The following is a 20,308-nucleotide window of genomic DNA, read 5'->3' as shown; positions in this document are numbered from 1 at the left end:
CTTTGCACCCACTCATTGATTTATATATGTAATGATCATTGTGTTGCCTGACTGCCAGAACAGCCAACCTGATTTCTCATCCCTAGGAAGCTGGTTCTATGGAAAAGGCTGGCCTCTTGACTGAAGGGAAGGTTCTATCATCACATGGACTTCCTGTTTCTACCAGCAGAGGGACAATCACATTTCCCTCTGCATCTTGTTTGAATGGTTCTGGAACTCCTGAAACTCACATGCAGTCTTGCATTTATTCATGTGACCAAAAGACCTAGGAGCTGCAGGTAAGGATGGACTGGTGTTTCTCCACAACGTAATACTTGGATCAGGGGTCGGCAACCTCTCAGAAGTGGTGTGCCAAGTCTTCATTTATTCACTCTAAAATAAGGTTCCGCATGCCAGTAATACTTTTTAATGGTTTTAGAAGGTCTCTTTCTATAAGTCTATAATATATAACTAAACTATTGTTGTAAGTAAAGTAAATAAGGTTTTTAAAGTGTTTAAGAAGCTTCATTTAAAATTAAATTAAAATGCAGAGCCCCCCGGACCGGTGGCCAGGACCAGGGCAGTGTGAGTGCCGCTGAAAATCAGCTCGCGTGCCGCCTTTGGCATGTGTGCCATAGGTTGCCTATCCCTGCCTTAGATCAGTGCCTGAATCTAGTCAAGCTTTTCTTATGTCAGGAACATACTGGCCCTCCTTGTATTTATCAACTGCTAAGCAACTATGTTGTCTAACAAGGGGTATATATGAGTTTCTACAGTCCAGAGTCTTGCTATCACCACTATTATTTTCAACAAAACTCTGGAGGCAGAGGATAGACCAAACTGCAATACTCTGCACTGGCAGCACCAGTTTGGTAGGTGAAATTGATGAACTGCTGATGGCAGTTAAGATATTGCCAGGGTCCAGCAATATCAGGTCATATGCAGGAGGTTCTGCTGCTATACTGGAAGAATGTCCTGTATTTTAATCTTCAGCTACCTGTTCAGTTTCTTGAGGTCTAGGATGATCTGGACTGCACCTGATCTATTGCTTAATATGAAAATAGAGTAGACCATGGGGTATCTTTGGTCTTAAAAGGACAAGCTCTATTGCCCCAACTTGCAATAAATGTGTTATTCAGGATGGATTGATGTTTGTTACTCTTCAAGGTTTGAAACAGAAAGAAGGAAGAATGTGGAGGAGACAATTCCAAAGTATTCTTGCTATGCTCTCTAGTACCCACTGTCCGAGTCACGAGTCTGAAGAGCGTGGTATCTTTCCTCCTAGCCCTGGGCAGAGGCAGACTCGCTTACAGCCACATTAATGGTTTGGACTGAAAGGAGGGAAAGTGCACATTTCCTAATCTGCCTTTCTCCCTGGTATTTCATGCCCAGTCTTTATTCTTGAAATAAGATGGTATCATCTTTGATGTTCGTAGGAAAAAAAAAGAACTTCTGCCATTGTATATGTGCTTGTAGTCCATTTTGACTATGCTGGAGTGGGTAGCAAGTAATTTGGTTTGTCCAAACTGTCACTTACCAGCTTTTCAAGCTTCTCCTCAAACAGGGTTCCACTTGAGAATTTTGAGATGGTGAATTTGCATAGTGTAATTATCTGCAGTCCTGTGTTTAAGATGGAGTTGGTGGGTGTTTGGCCATGGAGTCTGCTGCCATGGCCCTTGCTGCTAACCTCATGAAAATCATGGACCCATCACTATGAATACAATAGCTAAGAATAACTTTCTTCATAACCAACTTAAAACTTATCGTGGTTCTGGGAGCGGTGGCAAGCATTTGCTCTTGTGAAACATGTAATTACCAGAGTAGCTCCTAGTACTACTGATGAAGCTTCCCAGTCCCTATGAAAGGTGGCTTCTATCTTCCTGCCAGGAATTACTAGATGGGTTACAAGGGATGGTACAACTGCAACTATCGAGGAGGGAGTATTTGGGGTTTTGAAAGCTTACAGAGCATAATGTCTTGCTGACAATCTCTTCCCCATGTCAGAAATCTCCCATTCCTCCTTTACAACCTCTTTGAAGAAAGAGAAGGGGAACTGCAAATTCTAACTTAATACTGAATAATATTTGCCCTTGGATCTAAATTGTTCATCCTCCATTTTGGATGGATCTCGATGGGGAAAATCACCTTCCTTCCCCTTTACCTTGAACAGGTCTGTGGAGAAATGACCTCTCCTGGTTCTCTGTCTCAGGCTTATGAAGGTTTAAAGTCAAGAGTACTCCTTTCATGAGATTAACTACAGCTGGAGATGGAGGGGAAAGATAAGGATCTGGAATGCTTCCCAACTATTGAATTGCATTTGTCCTGCCCTTTTGGTATTTTTTGCCTTACCTTTTGAAAGGTGAATTTTTTCCCCCATCTGAGAACTGGTCCCTTTTTCAGGACTTGCCCATGCTCTGAGCCCTGCACCCTTCATCATCTGATATGCACTTGGAAAGGAAATGAAGGGAAAGGTCCCTGAAGGAGCCTCGATCCTTCTTCGGAGGGAAACCAAGTCAGAACAAATACCAGATTTCTTGGCAGGACTGCAATTATCCCTTTAAGAATGTGAAGAGACTCTAGAGCTTGTTGCCTTAGGCGTGGACTGGACCAATGGGGAGGGAGTTATTGTGAAGAATCCATGAACAGCAAGGATTGACCCGACTGCAGATTCACAGGCATTAAACAGGATCTGAATAGGACTGACTCACCCTTGAAAAGAAGTCTGAGCTGTTAAGGGAAAGAATGGAAAAGCCCAACAAACCTTAAGAATCTGAACGGAGTTTTGGCAGAGTGTTTTTAGGCTGGGAGAATTGTGACAGAACTCCCCCTCCTGAGATGGAAGACCTCTTAAACATTTCATCTGCTCCATTTGGTCACGACTATCATGCTCAGGAAAAGAAGAAATAGAGGTAAAGGAGTCTGATGGATGGTTTAATTTGGAGAACGATGCCCCTAAAAACTGCCCCTGGATGAAGGCTGAAAAGAAGAGAAATACTGCTCACTGCTATTCCAGTCTGCTTTTTTAAACACAAGTATGGTAATGGAAAAAGTGAGAAATCAAAGCTGCTATTATTTGCATGGCCAGAGGCAGAAATTCTGGAGTATGCCTAAGGATGAGGCTTAGACCCATGAAAGAGATTATGTTCAAAATGGGAGAAGATGTCATGCCCCAGAAAAGTAAATTAGCACCTACTAGCAGGTCTGACACATCAGTGCCAAATATTCCTTCCTTATTCAAGGAAGGAGAAATAAAGAAATGACTGACAACTAAACAGCAAAGTGAAACACATATCCCTTCAAAGAATCACAAGTTTCACTTTTATTTTTTTAAAAAGCTAGTCAAAGGGTATGTCTACACTTACCGGAGGGTCCGGCGGCAGGCAATCGATGTTCTGGGATCGATCCCGGAAGTGCTCGCCGTCGACGCCGGTACTCCAGCTCGGCGAGTGGAGTACGCGGCATCGACGGGGGAGCCTTCCTGCCGCGTCTGGACCTGCGGTAAGTTCGGACTAAGGTACTTCGAATTCAGCTACGTTATTAACGTAGCTGAATTTGCGTACCTTAGTCCGAAGTGGGGGGTAGTGTAGACCAGGCCAAAGCTAAGAACAAGCACTATCTTTATGATTTAGTTTATAGCACTTAGCTGTTGAACACCTAATAACAGATTTAAAAAATAGGACATGCCATATAAAACCTATAGAAATGGCATTCATTTGTAGCAAGCTTTATTATAAAAAGCTAGAGCAAACAAAAGACAATAATAAAAATAAAAAGACGTAAGTGGTCACCTAAGAGCAAATGTTAAATCGATGAACTTCCAAACCAGGAAGATATACAACAGCTTTATAAAACACACCTCGAATTTCCAGATTCCCAAAGGCAACATAAAAGAAAGAATGAACTCCAAATACTGGAGGATTTTTAAAAATATGTATTTAAGTTGAAAAAGATTAAAAAATAATGCTACTTTTCCACTCGACAATTAAATACGGGATATTTCATACATTACACAATGTAGTTTCTTGGAAATCATGTTTGCTTGGTTAAAACCAAAAACACTTCTACATCTGTTCCTCAACGCCAGTTAGGGAGTAAAAGAATTTAAGAAGAAATATACACTTTCCCTCCCCAAATGTGGAACACTGCCCATTGCTGATCGCTAGCACAATGAAAAGATATCTTAAATCTTATTTTAATTACAGTCAGATTTCCTGGCACAATGTGCTCAATTACTACAATAGAAGAACCTAAGCCAATTAACTGTGGCATTAAACAGTTATATTTTTATTGCTAAAACTCTGCCAAATCAAATGTGAACACCATTTTCCTCTTACAAAGATCTACTTTGTTAACAAACCAAAAATGAATAACATACCCATTTTTTTGTAGTACTCTTCCCAAGCTTTGGTGTAATCAACCTGCCCTGCTGGTGCTGGATTTGGTTGTTCTCCTGATTTACAGAAAGTAAAAATAAAATAATGCATGAATTAAGTTCTATATTTAAACAAAATTTTTGTATACTAACATTTCCAGGCATCCAGCTATCAATTAATTTGAAACAAAAAATGGCTTAAATATTTACATATAATTTACTTATGAATGCAATTAATCTGCTACAACACACTATAAAAATAAGCTTATTTACTAGCCAACGCTAAAATAACAAAACTGTACACAATAATTCTTATTAATATCAAATATCTATATCAAATAACTAATATCAAAACTTAATACTTTAAATTTCTCAAGAATGCAAGAAATCTATAACACTCACACGCTGTGCAAATGCCACTTGCAGTCTAAAATATTTTAGACCAGGTGAACACACGAAGTTGTACAGATATAAATCATGGTGTGATTTTATACTGATTTAGTTAAACTGGTATGACTTTGTGCTTGGACTCTCATATTGGTTTAAACCCGACATATCAATTGAGTCTGCACCTGTAAATTTAAAATCTACTTGCTATACAAAATCAGACATAAAAATACAGAAGTGTCACAGCACACTATTATGGAAAAAGTGCTTACTTTCTCATTTTATCTGTATGAAATTTTAGTTTGCACTGACTTCACTAATGCTTTTTATGTAGCCAGTTGTAAAACTAGGCAAAAATGAGTTGATGTATCCCCCAGAAGACCTCTGCGTACGCGTACCCCTGGTTGAGAACCTCTATTTTAAACATTATTCCTAACACTCATGAACCTGAAGCAAAGCTGCAAGTTTATAGCTTTGGCACTAGAAGTAAGGATTTTTGAACACAATAGGCTAATATGCAATAAAGTAGCCCTTGTATGGGAGAACCCAACCAACGGTAACAGGATAAAAGTCTAGGTGGGCTACTATTTTCCTTCAGTACTGAGCAGTTTTAACTTGTAACAGATTGATCTGTGTACCTTGTCCATTAGTTTGGGTTGTAGGTGGTCCACCAGGAGGGGCTGCAGGTGGCGGCTGTGCTTGCTGCTGATAGTAGTGAGCATAATAAGCTGCCCACGCTGCTGAATTGGGATCTGTTCCTGGTTTACCTAAGAAATAAACCGTCACTTATATATATTGTGTAAGCAGGCGGCTTTGTAAAAAAAAAAAATCTTACAGATCAAGTCTTTTTCTGGCATTCCTAATTTTTTCTCTGAGAAATCTTAATAAAATACTTAATTTTTAACATAGCTATATGTATATTGTAAATTCATTTTAACCCATTAAGATCAACTGAATTTGGTTATATTAAACACAAATACATTAAAAATGGAGGTTATGAAGAAAATTTCTGAGCTAAGGTTACCACAGTAACCAAGTCAGCTTCACTGTCATGTTTTCTTATTACAGCACACAATCTGTCATGGGGGAAGAGGGGGTTTAGTATAGTAAATTACGTATGTGCTGCAAAGTGTACTTTTGTACAATATTGCTGACTTATGGGTGTTTTAGCAGCCCAATTATAAAATTTACATTGTTAGAGGTGTGGTCCAGGAATTCAAAGATTTTTTCATTTTATTTTTATTTTAAAATGTCCATAGCTCTGTAACACGGACATTTTTTGTTTTGATCAACTAACGTAAATCAGAATTTCAACAAAAGTTTTCCCAATGTAATCTCACACTAACAGCATCATTTTGGGGTAAGTATGGATATAGTGAGATGGTTTTAGCAATGGAGTTTCATTCTTTTAAATAAGTTTTGGCATAGTTTTGCAATTAACCTGTTTTCCCTGTTAAAAATTAACGACAGTGTTAATCGTTTGGAATATGCAACAAGTGTCCCAAGATCCAGAATGCCCATCCTTTCATAACTATGAATATCAGGCAATTTTACAGTTTTATCTGTTAAAAGGTGTAAACTATGTAACCACTGTTACACCTTCTACATATCTGATCATCTCTTTCCCTTCCATGCATTATTTTTAATTATAGCTAGAGTCTCAAATGTCTTTGCTTCCAATCTCCTTGGTTCTCCCATTTATCCACATTCACCTTTTAGGAACAATTCACTCTTTCTGCTGAACAACATGAAGATAATTACACCACCAGTTTGCAAAAAGAGGTTTTCAGGCACATCAGGGACTGGAAAACTTCATGTGGCTCAGCAGAAAATGTGATGTGTGTTCTTGAAGCTTATGGACACCTGTATATGAACATGGATGGCTGATCAACAGAGTTGGAGGCAAAAAAAAAAAAAAAAAAAAAAAAAACACTACTACTGGGATTCTCAAGACAGAATTAAGCATATGGGAAAAGGATGACTGAAACTGCACCCATGGACAAAAACAGTGAGGGAGAAACACAAACTGAACAGATGGAGAGAATTAATGGGATAGAGCAGAGGAGAAAAGAGAACTTAGAAAAGAAACAGAAAACAATGAAATATTACTACAAGAAAATGAAAGTCAAATACTGAAAATGCACACATCACTAAAACAGCACGTTCTAAATATACGAATTTTGAAGTTAAGTATTTTAAAACACCGGGCCAGATCTCTGGGAGGACATTTAAGACTTTTGGCTGGTCCCAAGGAACAACTTACAGAGATTTAACTTTTTTTTTTTTTTTTTTTAGAAGATGTGGTGAAAGGGAAAGGGTTGCTGAAAGGGGGTAGTGTAGGAGCTGTTATGCCAGCCCTACCCCAACACCAGGGGAATTCTTGTGTAGCCAATTAGTTCGCTTTGTGGCTGCAGAACAGAGCAAAGCAAGGGATAGGATCTGGTCCATTGATTCCTACTTATTCTAAAACACTGATACTATACTTCAGTTAATCAATTACACTATTTCAGTTTGATCCTATGATCTCTACGCTAGCACCAAGTAACACCTGTACCATCCTAATGCCACCCCTAACTGTAAATTGAGTCACTCCTTGACTGAACGCTGAATATTTACTGAGAGAATACAAAACACCAAGATCAAGGTTTGTCATTCTTTTGCTTCTGCACTCCCATGCAGTTCGCAAATTAATTTACTGAAAGTTTGAATTGGGCTACCCATAGATGTAAACTGATTACAGTGCTTTCTAGTGTGTAACAGAAAAAGGATGAAATGAACTCTAGCCCCATCAAAGGAAACTGTCAGAGAGAAATTACTTTGAATAGCTCTGCTCTGCACATTTTTATATGCATTACTACATCTGCATCTCCAGTGCTGTTTCATAGGTCAGAAAACTAGAATTTGAAGATGATGCTTGACTGAAAGACCAGTAAAATGAACAAAAAGAACTCTGCTCACAGTAGAGATGGCCAAAAGTTCTCCATCATTAGAATTGCTGTGTCCGGACTAGCGTTGGTCAGAAATTGACTTCCCCCGCCAAAAATGTTGACTTCTTGTGAATAACTGAAACCACCCCCCCTCCTTTTTTTTTTTGGTTTAAAACAATTTTAATTTGAAAATGCTGTAATGACTAATGGAATTTAAGGTTTGGGTGCCTCATGCCCCTATTATCTACAGCCCAGGCTCCTGGTTAGACTATATCTCCCATATCTGCACCACAGTCTCCCTCCTGTTGATCCATACATCATAGGTGTCCCCAGCAGTAGTGTACCCCAGGATCTATAGTCCAGAAAGGGAACGAAATAAACTATGACCTTGTCTACACTAGAACTTACTTCGGTATAACTTACATCACTCGGGTGTGAATAATCCACACCCCCGCCCAACCTTAGCACCAGTTTAGACAGCGCTATGTTGGCAGGAGAGCTTCTCTTGCCAACTGCCCTTCGTGGGATGTGGAGAAATTAGGCCAACAGGAGAGCTCTCCCGTCGGTTAAGAGCATCATCACCAGAAGCACTGCAGCAGCACAGCCGCATCAGTGCAGCTGCAATGCTGCAGCGCTTCTAGCGTAGATGTAGCTTGAAACTTCCAATTGGAAATGCTGCTGTTTTATGGAAGTTTTTCAATTTGCAGCCAAAACCGAAAAATATTCCCATTTACTCGTGTTCGGTTTTTCAATTGAAAGCTGGACTTTTTCCACAGAAGCAATTTTTCTTTTCTAAAACATCCAATTTTCATTCAAAAATGGTTTTGAGAGAAAAATTTACATCTAGCACTAGTTGGGATTATTGATGAATCTTTTGTACAGTAGACAGCAGGAACAGAGCTTCAAAATCATATTTGTGCTCTGCCAAAATGTAAATATTCTGCAAACAAACATGTGCCCAAGGTTAAAAAAAGGCAATGCAAAACTGAAAATACTGCATTTAAGATGTTGGCATTGGAAGAGTAACACCATGAATATTTGCCTCCTATAAAAATCATCAATTTCTCAATACAATGATGATAAATAGAGACTGTGGTTATTTTCAAAGTTTCTTCAGCTGAAGATTTCTAAAAGAGGATGGACTTCAGAATAGATTATGAAAAAAATAATTAAGTACTAAGAATGAAATCCCAGAACCTGATGATCCTTAACTTCAATTAAATTAGAAGAGGGCCTGAAAGTTCTGAAGAATACCCACCCCTCAAAACAGGGAAGAGAAACATGGAAAGTTTGGAGCAACTTAAGGGGCTTAATATCATCTGAATCAACACCACCACTTACTGAGAAAAAAAATTAGTTACAGCAGAAATAGTGAGAAACCATGTTCACTGATCAATTAGAAGGGACATTGGTCAAATGTAAAACTCCAAATCTATTTGTTGGAGAGGATCACAGAAGCATAATGCCTGAGAGCAATGCATCTGACATAGTGGTCTCTCTGAAGAAAATGGGCACAAAGACAAAAGGCGAATTTAATAGGAAAAGAAAACTTCATTTCAACACCGTAAATAATCCTGATATCCGACTAGGAAAACGGAAGTGAAATTGGGATGCATGCCCCCAATGTATGCCTTCCCTAACAAGAAGAAAGAAAAAGCTGGATTATGCTGACAACTGATTTTCCACAGTTCACCACCAACATGGTATATGTAAAAGTGCACATTCAGAGTGGGTATCAATGAAGTAGATTCCAAGGAGAAACAGCTTTTCAGATTTACTCGTACAAATAAAAAGAAAAACACACTTTTAAAAGCACGCCATGTACAATCATGCATTGAACATGTGCCTGAACACAACTTTTTGTAAAAAGTCTGAATTTCTTACCTGGATCTGGTGGATTTGGTGGCTGCCAGTGTGGATAGGCATTTCCCCACCCTTGTGGAGCATATGGGGCTGGAGGGCCACTGTAAAAGACAGAGCCACATGCAATGAAATCCAATTTGAGAATCACCTTTTAAAAAAATAAGACAATTGAAGTGTTACTTACTGAGGTGCTGGACCAGGAGGCCCTGGATTATAAGGAGCAGGATTATAAGGTCCCATAGGATTGCCAGGACCTGGTGGGCCAGGAGGTCCATGTGGGCCAGGAACAACACCGTGGGGCCCATGAGGAACAGGTGGACCCAAAGGATTTACTGGACCCTAGAACAGGAAAGAAGTGGGCAGGGGAAGAGTGACCCCCAGGTTTTCACACACTGGAAACACAAGTCTGAATTTTCACCCGGGTGTTCTCTAAACTTTTCTTTCCAAGCACTAATTCATTAGGAATTCTTTCCTAGCTAGCACTCCAATGCCTTCCTCCCATTGATTTGGTTCTCAAGGACCACACCACTGCAACACCCACACTGTTTATGGACAACCTCTCCTAATAACCAACAACAGCAGGTTTAAAGTATCAAGATATTCAAAAAAATCAAAATACTTCATTCTGTTGACCACCAGAAAGGTCTTTATGTTCATGTACAACTGATGATTGAGAGTCAGTAATTAGACAACCACTGGCTTAAACTTTACTAATAGAATTAAAAAAAAAAAAAGCCAGAGAATATGAATGTTCTGAATGAAGATATAAATCAAGTCATTCTTCATTTCAACCAGAGAATTCATTTAGAAAAATTAAATATGACAACTTTTACTTTTAATCAAGGATATCATTTCAGTTCAATTCTCTGCAAAAAAGAACATTACTTAACTATGCATGAGCTATTCTGAGCATTGTATAAAAATCAATACAGGTTTTTTAGTCCGATTGCTCATTGTCTGTGTACTTAGATACTCAATTACAAATTCAGATGCACAAAAACTGAAAATAAAATAAGTCAATAATAAATTATAACTATGTGCAGGCAAACAAAAATGATTTAAATAGAAAAAGCAGCAAGACTACATTATGAGCCATGACTGAAACAGAAATCTACATGAAGAGAGTAAGAGGAGTTTGTAAAGATTTAAGTTAAGTGTTTAATGTAGCTTTTTTTTTTTTTTTTTTTTTTTAAACTTAATAGATTAGTGGACCCAAATTGGTCTCCTAGGCTGTCAAATTCTTCATTATCCACAGCGCAAGAACAGCAAAAACTGCAACCTGGAAAACAGTCATTCTATCTTCTTTCCATTTAATCCTTCACCTCTCAGACTACCATCAAGAGTGCAAATTAGTGTGTGATTGTAAAATGAGACATGTAAACATAATCAGATGCTGATTATTAACAGCTTTTAGTTACTATCAACCAGTTAATAACATTTGAACAAGCAACCCAGAAGAGGGAAGAAATAGAAAACAGCCTCAGCCATTCCATTCAACTTCTTGTATTCTCTCAATTGTATCTTGAAGCAATAAGGGATGAGTGTACCAGTGGGCCTTTACCGCAATTAAAAATGCCTCTCCAAATACTCACTCCAATCTTTTCTTCTATAAGTTGCCGAGCATAATCAATTTGCTGTGGTGTCCCGCGGATAGTAAACAACTTCATGTTAGGATCTGCATTTGGTGGAGGATTTCTCTGAAGTTCTATTCTAGCCCCAGATTGCTGACTTATGCTTTTGATAGTTTCACCACCTGTAATCAAAACATCCAACCTTTGATGGCAAGACATTTAACTTAACATACTAAATAAGATATAGGCAAAAGCCATTTACAAGAAATTAAGGAAACTACTGAATTACAGAGTTGATAACCTATCTATTCTTTTCAGTTACACAAGGTATACAAAAAAATAAAATATTTCCTTGGGTCTGACATATTGTAAACAGTAAGGACCCAGCCACAAAATAAAAACAAACACACCCACCCACCAAAAAGCAAACAAAACACCAGCCCCAAGGGAAGACACTGCAAGACAATATCAGTATCTGAAAATCAGTTCAGTAAGAAAGTCATAGAATAGTGCCTTTCTTGCATATGCAGACATGTCACTTATTTAAACTGTAACAAAGTATTAGACAGGAAGAGCCACAGATGTCTAAAATTATATACAGATATACACACTTCACAGAAGTGTTCAATAAGATAAATTATGCATACAGAAATCTGTAGATTTTGTTAATTAAAAAAATACCAGAGGAAGGGAGAAAAGTTTTAGTTGCGAGTTATGTAATATACTAAGAACAAGATACAATACAGGGAAAAAACACAGAATGCACAAAAAGGAAGAACCTCAACTTGAATTTAAAAGGACACAATTTTAACTGACTAATGAAAAACCCACCTTCCAAATAATGTGCTTTAAAAAACAAACGCACCAAAAAAAAAAAAAAAACCACCCACAAGATTTTTTCCGGTCTGTTGAAGAGCACATACCTGAGCTCCTCTAGAGCAGTGCATGAATGGTGTCATCATGTTAGTATGGATGACAGAAAATGCAACTGACCAAACAGTGAAGTTAATTGTTGAACATGTGCTACCAACTGCGCACAAGTAAACTAACTGAAAAGATAAGAACATTTCCCTCTAGTCTCCTCCATTTGCACTAATTTCAGATGTTACTTATAACACTGATAGCTACACAGTTTTCGGATGGGAGATGCAAGCTTGTGTCCATTTAAACCATGCACTAGTATTCCAAGTCAAAAGATGAACTACAACATATCAATAATTTGTACTGTCTGAAAGACTCATTACAAATGAGTAAATAAAAAGACATGGGTAACAATCAAAAGTATATCTTATCTGAGAGTGTAGTGCATCTTAAGTTTTAATTATAATATTTAATTCTAATCTTCTATAAATTGTGATATTTCTGTAAAAATAAAAACTTAGTAATGAGACTTCATTTTATTGGATCTTTGCTGAAAAGTGCAGAGATTTCTTTTGTGACAATTACAGTATGTGTGATAAGGAAAGTCTAAATTAAGATCATACTGGATGAAGAACAGTTACTTGCACTTAACATTTCAGCCTTTAGTTTTAAAAACTTCAGACTTCTTGTTATATTTAAATAATCTTAGCAAGATGCACATTACTCTGGCTACCAGAAACAACCATTCTTTCCTAAAGAAAAAGGAAATTAGTGCTGCATTAATCAAAACGGATACAATGTGATTACTGTTAAACTAAGCTGAAAAAAACCAATGCACTTTTTGCAAAGATTTCTGGCATAATTAATAACACAAAAATATTAAGTACTATGATTTCTAGTTAGAATATATTTTAGTTTAAAATATATTGCCTTTTCCAATGATTAATCCAGTTTTTCCAGTGGGTACAATAAAATTAAATTCCTGTAATCCACCAGGAGGCCCCATGTTCCAGTTGCCTTGGCCTCTACCCCTTCCTCGACCACCAGGTCCTGGACCACCAGGATTACCAGCCTAATGGGGGGAAAAGCTACAAGTTAGCACACACTATTTACTGCCTCATTTACCACAATTAATTCATTAGTGACAACATGTGACTATAGAACAAAGCCCACTGCCAACTAACAAGTGTCAGATTAATACATTTAGAGGCTTTTTTATTTTTGTGTGTGTGTGTGTGTGTGTGTGTATATATATATACATATACATACATACATATACACACACACACACCCACACCCACACACCAGTAATGTATATAGTTAACATTTAGTTGAATAAGGATGTTTCATTGAAGTGCTTTCACTCATTTTATGTTCCTGCTTCATTTCCAGATTACCCCAAGTACTGACATACCACAGGAGTCCAGTGGTCTTCCTCAAAATCACTCTGAGGTACAAAAGGAGGGAGGGAAGACCACATGGCATCCTGTAGGTGTAAGTGAAGAGATGGGAGGGAAGGCAGTAGTGGCTGGATATAGGGGACAGGGTTCAGAAAGGTATGGGGAAAAAAGCACATTCCAGTTTTGTGTGCGCGCACATGCACATAAAGAAGGGGGTAACTGTGCTAGCCTTCAGTGCCCTGGTCAGAAAAGTCTGAATAGGAAGCTTTCATGCTCCTGCATCTGATTTAGCACATAGTTGAAGCATATGCACTAAACATAGCTCCCCCTGAAGAGTTGAGCAGAAGGTAATACACAACTGAAGCATGCAGTTAAACGAACAATTGCTGCTTTATTTTTAAAAGAAGATAACATACAGTACCCTGAATTTCTGCAGCTAGGAGGGAGGTACTCACAGACAGAAAATATAAAAATGTTGAAACCACTCCTTTTGTCTCAACCCACATTTTTAAAAAAAGTTAAAGCTTTAAAAATAGTGTGGTAGAGCAAAAAACAGACTGATATCACAGGGAAAAGGAGAGTTCCTCACAATACAGCAAAACACAACTGCCTGCCTATATCAGATGTAATTGTGGGACCGTTAGCCAGTGACTAGATAAAGGGTTAATAACCACCACAAGATTATGATTGATTAAAAGCAGGTAGTGCACTAACAGACAACTGTCAACTCAATAAAAGTAGCTCTAGAATAGCCAGGACAAGACATTGCTATGGACTTTAAACTGACTTTTTTTTTTTTTTATAATATAAAGAGTAACCTCATCAACACTTTAAGAACTGCAAACAAGGATGTTTTATAATCCATGCTCAGTTTTCCACACAGACCCAAAAACTACCATTAAGTAAGGTTATTAAAATGGACAGACAGCTAACACATGGATTTTTCCTAACTCAAGCTGAAATTTTATTTTTTGCACAAAATATTATTAATATTAGCTAACCTGGACACTTCGAAGGAGGTCTGTAATAATTTCTGCAGCATGTTGACATCTGTCTGGAGGTCCTGTAATTTGGGCTATTCTATCTGGAGTTGTTCCATCATCTGGAATAATGAATTTAAATATTACATTCAGCCATGTTTTACTTAAAAATAAAGCTAAGTTGATCAACATTTACACACACACCCTCCACTCACCTGGCTTAAACTGGATTCTAACACCAGCATCATTCTGTATCTTTTTGATCATCTCTCCATTTCTTCCAATTACAATACCAACAGCAAATCGTGGTATTGGGACCTTAAGAGAATACATCGTCAATATCTTGAAACAAAGAATATTCCTACCAAAGGCCACAATAAAAAGGAATACTGGAAAATTGAACTGGTCACCAACCATACCACCTCAGCCTGCAATCTTGTCAAATCTAAGCAACTACGGAATCATGATCCTAGCCAGTAAATGGATGGGATGGCCAAAAAAGGGGAAATAAATTCTAGACACCACAGGCTGTGACAGAGGCATCACTTCAGCAGATGGTGGTTTTCCCCCAATCAATGCCTGAACAAGGTGTTAGGGGGCCTAGGATACTGGTGTCATCAAACAATAACTCCAACAGGAACCCTCACCACTCACGGTCATTTACAATTCCCTGGCTTTTACAACAGCTAGGATTAAACACCTCTGTGTGCTGCCCAAATTCCAACTTGTGTAATTACATTCTTCACTCTATAGTTTTAACTAGACTTTTCTTCACTTCCTCTTAAAAAGGATTAAAACACCTCCAAAGCAACAGAAACTGCTGTTCATTATTGCTGGCACAAGATGGCTGCTGCATTCCACAAAGAGATAGTAGTATTTAGGTGGTGAGCAAGTGATACCTATGTGCCATAATCACTTTGGGATACAGTTAAAGAGCTATTGGTATTAACTAGCTTTTAACATTATTAAACAGTCTCAAAGTACACCTCTACCCAGATATAACGCTGTCCTCGGGAGCCAAAAAACAACTTACTGTATTATAGGTGAAACCGCATTATATCGAACTTGCTTTGATCCACCGGAGTGCGCAGCCCCGCCCCCCAGAGCGCTGCTTTACCGCGTTATATCCAAATTTGTGTTATATCGGGGTAGAGGTGTACATAGTGAACAATAGATTTTCAACCATACGTACATCTATCCCTTCATTTCCTCCTATTCTTGACCCATATTCATTGCGCGCCTCTCGAAAGCCACCTTGATCACGAATCAACTCCAACACCATTTCCTTGGCTTGCTAAAGAAGAAATAAATGTATTTTAGATTCTGTAATTTTAAAATTGTTTTGATATACATAAAAAAAGATAAAACTTGGAAACAAACTACTTACTTGAACTTTGTAAGGGTCTCCTGTAATCCTAAGAGGTTTGTCTGCACCAGTGTTCTGTGGCCCATCTTGAATCATGACCATTTTGACTCCTGCTCGTTCCTATTTGACAATATAAAACTGAATTTCCATGCAATTCCAAAGTCTGACCTCTCTCTCTCTCTCACACACACACGCACCCCCACACCCACCCATGTTTAAAACTTACCTGAAGTTGCTTAATGGTCTCTCCACCTTTTCCAATAACTAATCCTGCCTTACTAGCTGGAATCATAATTTCTTGGACAGCATTTCCTGGTCCATCACCATGATGAAAGCCAGGTGTCGGTCTTCCCTTTTCAACTATCTGGTCAAGCAGTCTCTTTGCAGACCTGTGAAGACAGACAGTCAGTTACTGCTAAATGTATTACAAACTGCGCATTGTTCTGGTTGGAAAAATTCATTTCACACAGCCATTCAACGAGTTTCTTCATTTCAATTTTAACAGACATTTGTATATTTTGATATCCATAAAAGATGTATTTATCAATTCTACAGGATGCCTTCCCAGTTTAGCTTCTCTTAACATCTTTATGTGAGACTCCATGAAGATGAGCTCAGTGTGAACATGTGAATATGGTAGATTCACATCCTATTAAGAGTTCTAAGAAGAATGAAACAACTGTACTGGTTTAGATGCCCAATTATAGAATGTGAAATGAGAAAGTGAACTTATGTCCACATATCCAAGTCCCTGAAATTGTACTGACAAGACCTGTTTCCAGTCACTTTCTTCAGCTTCATGGTATTGAGCAGATATTGTGGCTGATGCTTTTCTACTTTCTTCTTCTGTCTTGTCAGTAGAGTCTGTTAAAGTCTTTCATTATCTCATATTTAGGTCCACCTGTTTTTCTTACTTGTTTACTAGCTGTCCTAGCAAAACTCTACATGATATTAAGTTTCTCCTTTTTCCTTCTTTTAATATCTCAATTTTTAATTTAATTTTGACTATTACTGAAGGTGTTTCCTTCTTCCTCAGCATTAAAACAAGTTCTCAAACTAAGATATGGTGGTGGCCGATAACCTTCTTCCAGCGAATTTCAAGAAGTTCCACCAGACTTCTAGGTAGTTACCTTTTTTCCTTCTCCCCTGTAGAACTCTGACTTGAGTTACTTTTTCTAGCACCAGAATTTTCCACACATTTCAATACCAGACAATAGGGCCTTCCACAACCATACTACAGTAATTCTGGATGATAAGTTATTAGTTCCTTATGGCTTTTATAAGATGCAGAGTTTTCAGGACAATTTAATAAAAGCACACAGGGGTTATTGGACACCCTATCATCTTTCTTCTGAAATCAGCTTTCCAAAATGTTTAATTTTGGGGCACATTCACCATACAAGGAGAAATCCTCCTATTTCATTACATTCTCATTTGCCTGTCCCTGTTCCATTAATTTGTTTGCAATTTAAAGTTTTCAATGTTTATCAATAGTCACTTCCACTTTTCTAATACAATAAGAAACATTCCAACAATACCAACAAATTACAAAAATAAACATTACTAAAAAACTGCCTGAAGTATATAAAGTAGACCTGCAGTTATGAACACCAGAGTTATGAACTGACCAGTCAACCACACATCCCGTTTGGAACCAGAAGTACACAATTGAGGGGGGGAGGGGGGAGAAAATACAATACAGTACTGTGTTAAAATGTCAACTACTAAAAAAATAAAGGGAAAGCAGCATTTTTCTTCTGCATAGTAAAATTTCCAAGCTATATTAAGTCATTGTTCAGTTGGAAACTTTTGAAAGAACCACCACAACATTTTGTTCGGAGTTTCAAACATTTCAAAGTTACGCACAATCTCCATTCCTGAGGTGTTCGTAACTCCGAGGTTCTACTGTATGCCATGAATTAGCTAAACAGGAAACAGACAATGTAACAACCAAACAACCAAAAAATAAATTGAAAATTTCTACTTTTCCCTTTTGAAGGCATTTGGGAATCAGTTTATTTAGAAACTGAGGATAATTACTGCCTCACCACCTTACTATCACCAAAAACAATATTTCACAACAGAAGTCTTTGAAAAGAATCTTCAACTCCTAGCTATTAAGATAAAATACAGGCAAGAGTTAAAGGCCTAACCAAACAAAGAGGTCCTGCACTGTGACCTGAAGCTCAGGCTGTTGTACTGTTCAAAAGGTCAGGTTCCCTGCACCTTCCACTGAGTGACCTACAGCCAGCCTTGTGATGTTTAACCTTAATAACGGACACCAAGAACAGAAATTCCCAACCTTTTTCTTTCTGAATCCCCTAACAAGCTATAAAAACTCCATGGCCCACCTACACCACAATAAGTGATTTTCTGCATATAAAAGCGAGGGCCGGAGCTGGGGGTAGTATGCGGGGCAGTTGCCTGGGGCCCCATGCCACAGGAGCCCCGTGAAGCTACATCGCTCAGGCTTCAGCCCTGAGTGGCAGGGCTCAAGGCACCAGGCTTCAGACCCACACAATGGAGCTTTGGCTGGCTGTCCTGGGCCCCAATGAGTCTTAACGCTGGCCCTGCTTGGCACCCCTCCGAAACCTACTCGCGGCCCCTCATACACCACTTAACCATCCCCTCATCTTTTCTCTCCTTTATTTTCCTTCCCATGGTACATCCCCCCCGCTTGGGGGATCTCAGAGTTCAGTTCCCCAGAAAGAGATGTTCAGTAAGTAATGTCTTCCCTAACCTGGTGCTTGGTTGGGGGAGGGGGGCAGTGGGGGGTTAAAGAAGGGGAGGAGGTTGCTCCAGGGCATGGAATGGGGAAGGGCCCTTTCCCAGAAAGCTGGAAGGAGACTCAAACAGAGCCTCCTATGAGCCCCAGCTTTGGGGCATTGTGGCATCTATCACACATAGGGAGGGAAGTGTCTCATTGTCTGTGTCCAATCAGCAAATAAGGTTCCACCTTGCCTTCTCCCACTTGGGTATGGTTCCCTCCCAGTCCTTCTGAACAGTAGCAGACAGGCAGCTGGGGAAGGTGGGGCGAGGGAAGGGGGTTCAAAAAGGTCCGAGTTCTGGTGTTGCAGCTCGTGGGCCATATGTCTGATATCTTCACGCTTGGTACTTCCTCAGACATTTCAGCATTACTTCTAATCTCTGATATTTTCTTAAATCAATTCTTTTCCCAACAAGGGCCTTATAATGCAAGGACTTTAGAAGAGCACAGACTGCATTATCTGGGTTTGATAAGGACGCCCAGATTTCACAATGGTTACACAGCAGGCTACAACTCTCTCCTCTACAGGCCTACACATACTCTCAACAGGAGAGTAACAAGAGGCAACCCTACATAACTAAAGCCTACTGAGTCCTGCGGGAGGAAAAAGTAATTGTTCCTCTGTTGCTGCAAGAAGTACTAATGAATACACACAATAACAAGTCCAATAAGGATTTTTATAATATTTTAGTTTACCAACAACCATAATTTAAAGAGTCAGGAAATTCCACTTCAAGTTTACTAAAAAAAAAAACCCCAAAGATCTGAATATGGTTATTTAGGAATATGCTTTCCTCCCCAGGTTCTGTGCAAAAAAATCTAAAGAGGAAAACAAATTACCCTCAAACCTGGCTCTGATTCCCAGCACTCTTTCAGAAACTGCAGGAACCAAAAATCAGCTCTTCAGTTCTCAACAACCCATGCTAACACTGCTATTTACAAGATTAAATCCATCACCTCATCTTAGGTTCTGTGCATTATAGCTCAGCTTGATGAGTCCAGTAAACCATAATTTAAAACTTCTCTCTCTTTTTATTAAAATACTGTAACTATAAAAACACATTTAAATTCTGGTGAAATTCTTTGCATGTCATAATTGACAAACCTCTTATCCAATTAATCTCAAATTTCATGGACTATGTTTACCTTGGCCACAGACTGCCAATCTTGAGGAAGGTATTTCCCTTTGTATGTTAATTTTACTCAAATACCAAAATAAGGCTTGTAAAAAATTCAGTTGTAATTCTAAATTTGGATAGGTAGCTGCTGCCCTATATTAATAAGAATGGCTGAAGACTTCATTTAACAAGATTGGCATGGATCCTTTTTACGTGGATAGGCAACAGTAAGTTTGTTTTTAACACCTGCCTAAACCACAGCGACCAGGTCAAAGATTCAGTTAGGACTGAAACTGCTACAATACCTCCCTCAAACATCTGCCCCCAAATTATGGTCACAGTGGATTCATAATGTGAATATGCTTGCCAGTTAAGAGATAGCTTCTTGAAGAGAGAACCCACCACAGTTGTTGAAAAATGGGTGGGTTTCCAAAGAGAAACACCAACTGCCATCAATTGACCCCAGAGCTCCCAGCAGGCCTTGCCAAAAACAGAAGAGCACAGGGGACTAGCACACAGACACTTGGACAAAATTCTTTCCACCTAACATGTCCTCAAGCAAAACCAGAGTAAATTAGACTCAGAGGTAACAGTCTCCCACATTGACACTGCCTTTACAGTGCTGGCCAAATGCTGGATACACATCAACTTTTCAGTTAAGTTGAAAGAAAACCACTCAACACTAACAGCTAGGGCTGGTCAAGTCCGCTAGACAAG

At 38.7% G+C, this 20,308-nt stretch overlaps 1 protein-coding gene across 5 annotated transcripts in view; it reads right to left on the bottom strand.

The window, feature by feature from the left end:
• The window catches only part of LOC112109816 (far upstream element-binding protein 1), a 34,313-nt gene that overhangs the window by 6,077 nt on the left and 7,928 nt on the right, over positions 1 to 20,308 (bottom strand). For all 5 annotated transcript variants that reach the window (XM_024204466.2, XM_024204468.2, XM_024204467.2 and 2 more), the window contains 11 exons: positions 15,933 to 16,095; positions 15,728 to 15,826; positions 15,533 to 15,634; positions 14,556 to 14,658; positions 14,362 to 14,462; positions 12,891 to 13,032; positions 11,121 to 11,281; positions 9,713 to 9,867; positions 9,550 to 9,629; positions 5,377 to 5,505; positions 4,355 to 4,429 (listed from right to left, as the gene is read on the bottom strand). In XM_024204466.2, coding sequence (XP_024060234.1) covers positions 4,355 to 4,429; positions 5,377 to 5,505; positions 9,550 to 9,629; positions 9,713 to 9,867; positions 11,121 to 11,281; positions 12,891 to 13,032; positions 14,362 to 14,462; positions 14,556 to 14,658; positions 15,533 to 15,634; positions 15,728 to 15,826; positions 15,933 to 16,095 — 1,310 coding nt within the window. The remainder of the gene's footprint in view (positions 1 to 4,354; positions 4,430 to 5,376; positions 5,506 to 9,549; positions 9,630 to 9,712; positions 9,868 to 11,120; positions 11,282 to 12,890; positions 13,033 to 14,361; positions 14,463 to 14,555; positions 14,659 to 15,532; positions 15,635 to 15,727; positions 15,827 to 15,932; positions 16,096 to 20,308) is intronic.

Source organism: Terrapene carolina, unplaced genomic scaffold (assembly GCF_002925995.2).
Source record: "Terrapene carolina triunguis isolate 2854851 unplaced genomic scaffold, T_m_triunguis-2.0 Scaffold210, whole genome shotgun sequence".
Lineage (NCBI taxonomy): Eukaryota > Metazoa > Chordata > Testudines > Emydidae > Terrapene > Terrapene triunguis.
Note: the sequence above shows the minus strand (reverse complement) of the source record. Positions and strands in the feature narration are given on the sequence as shown.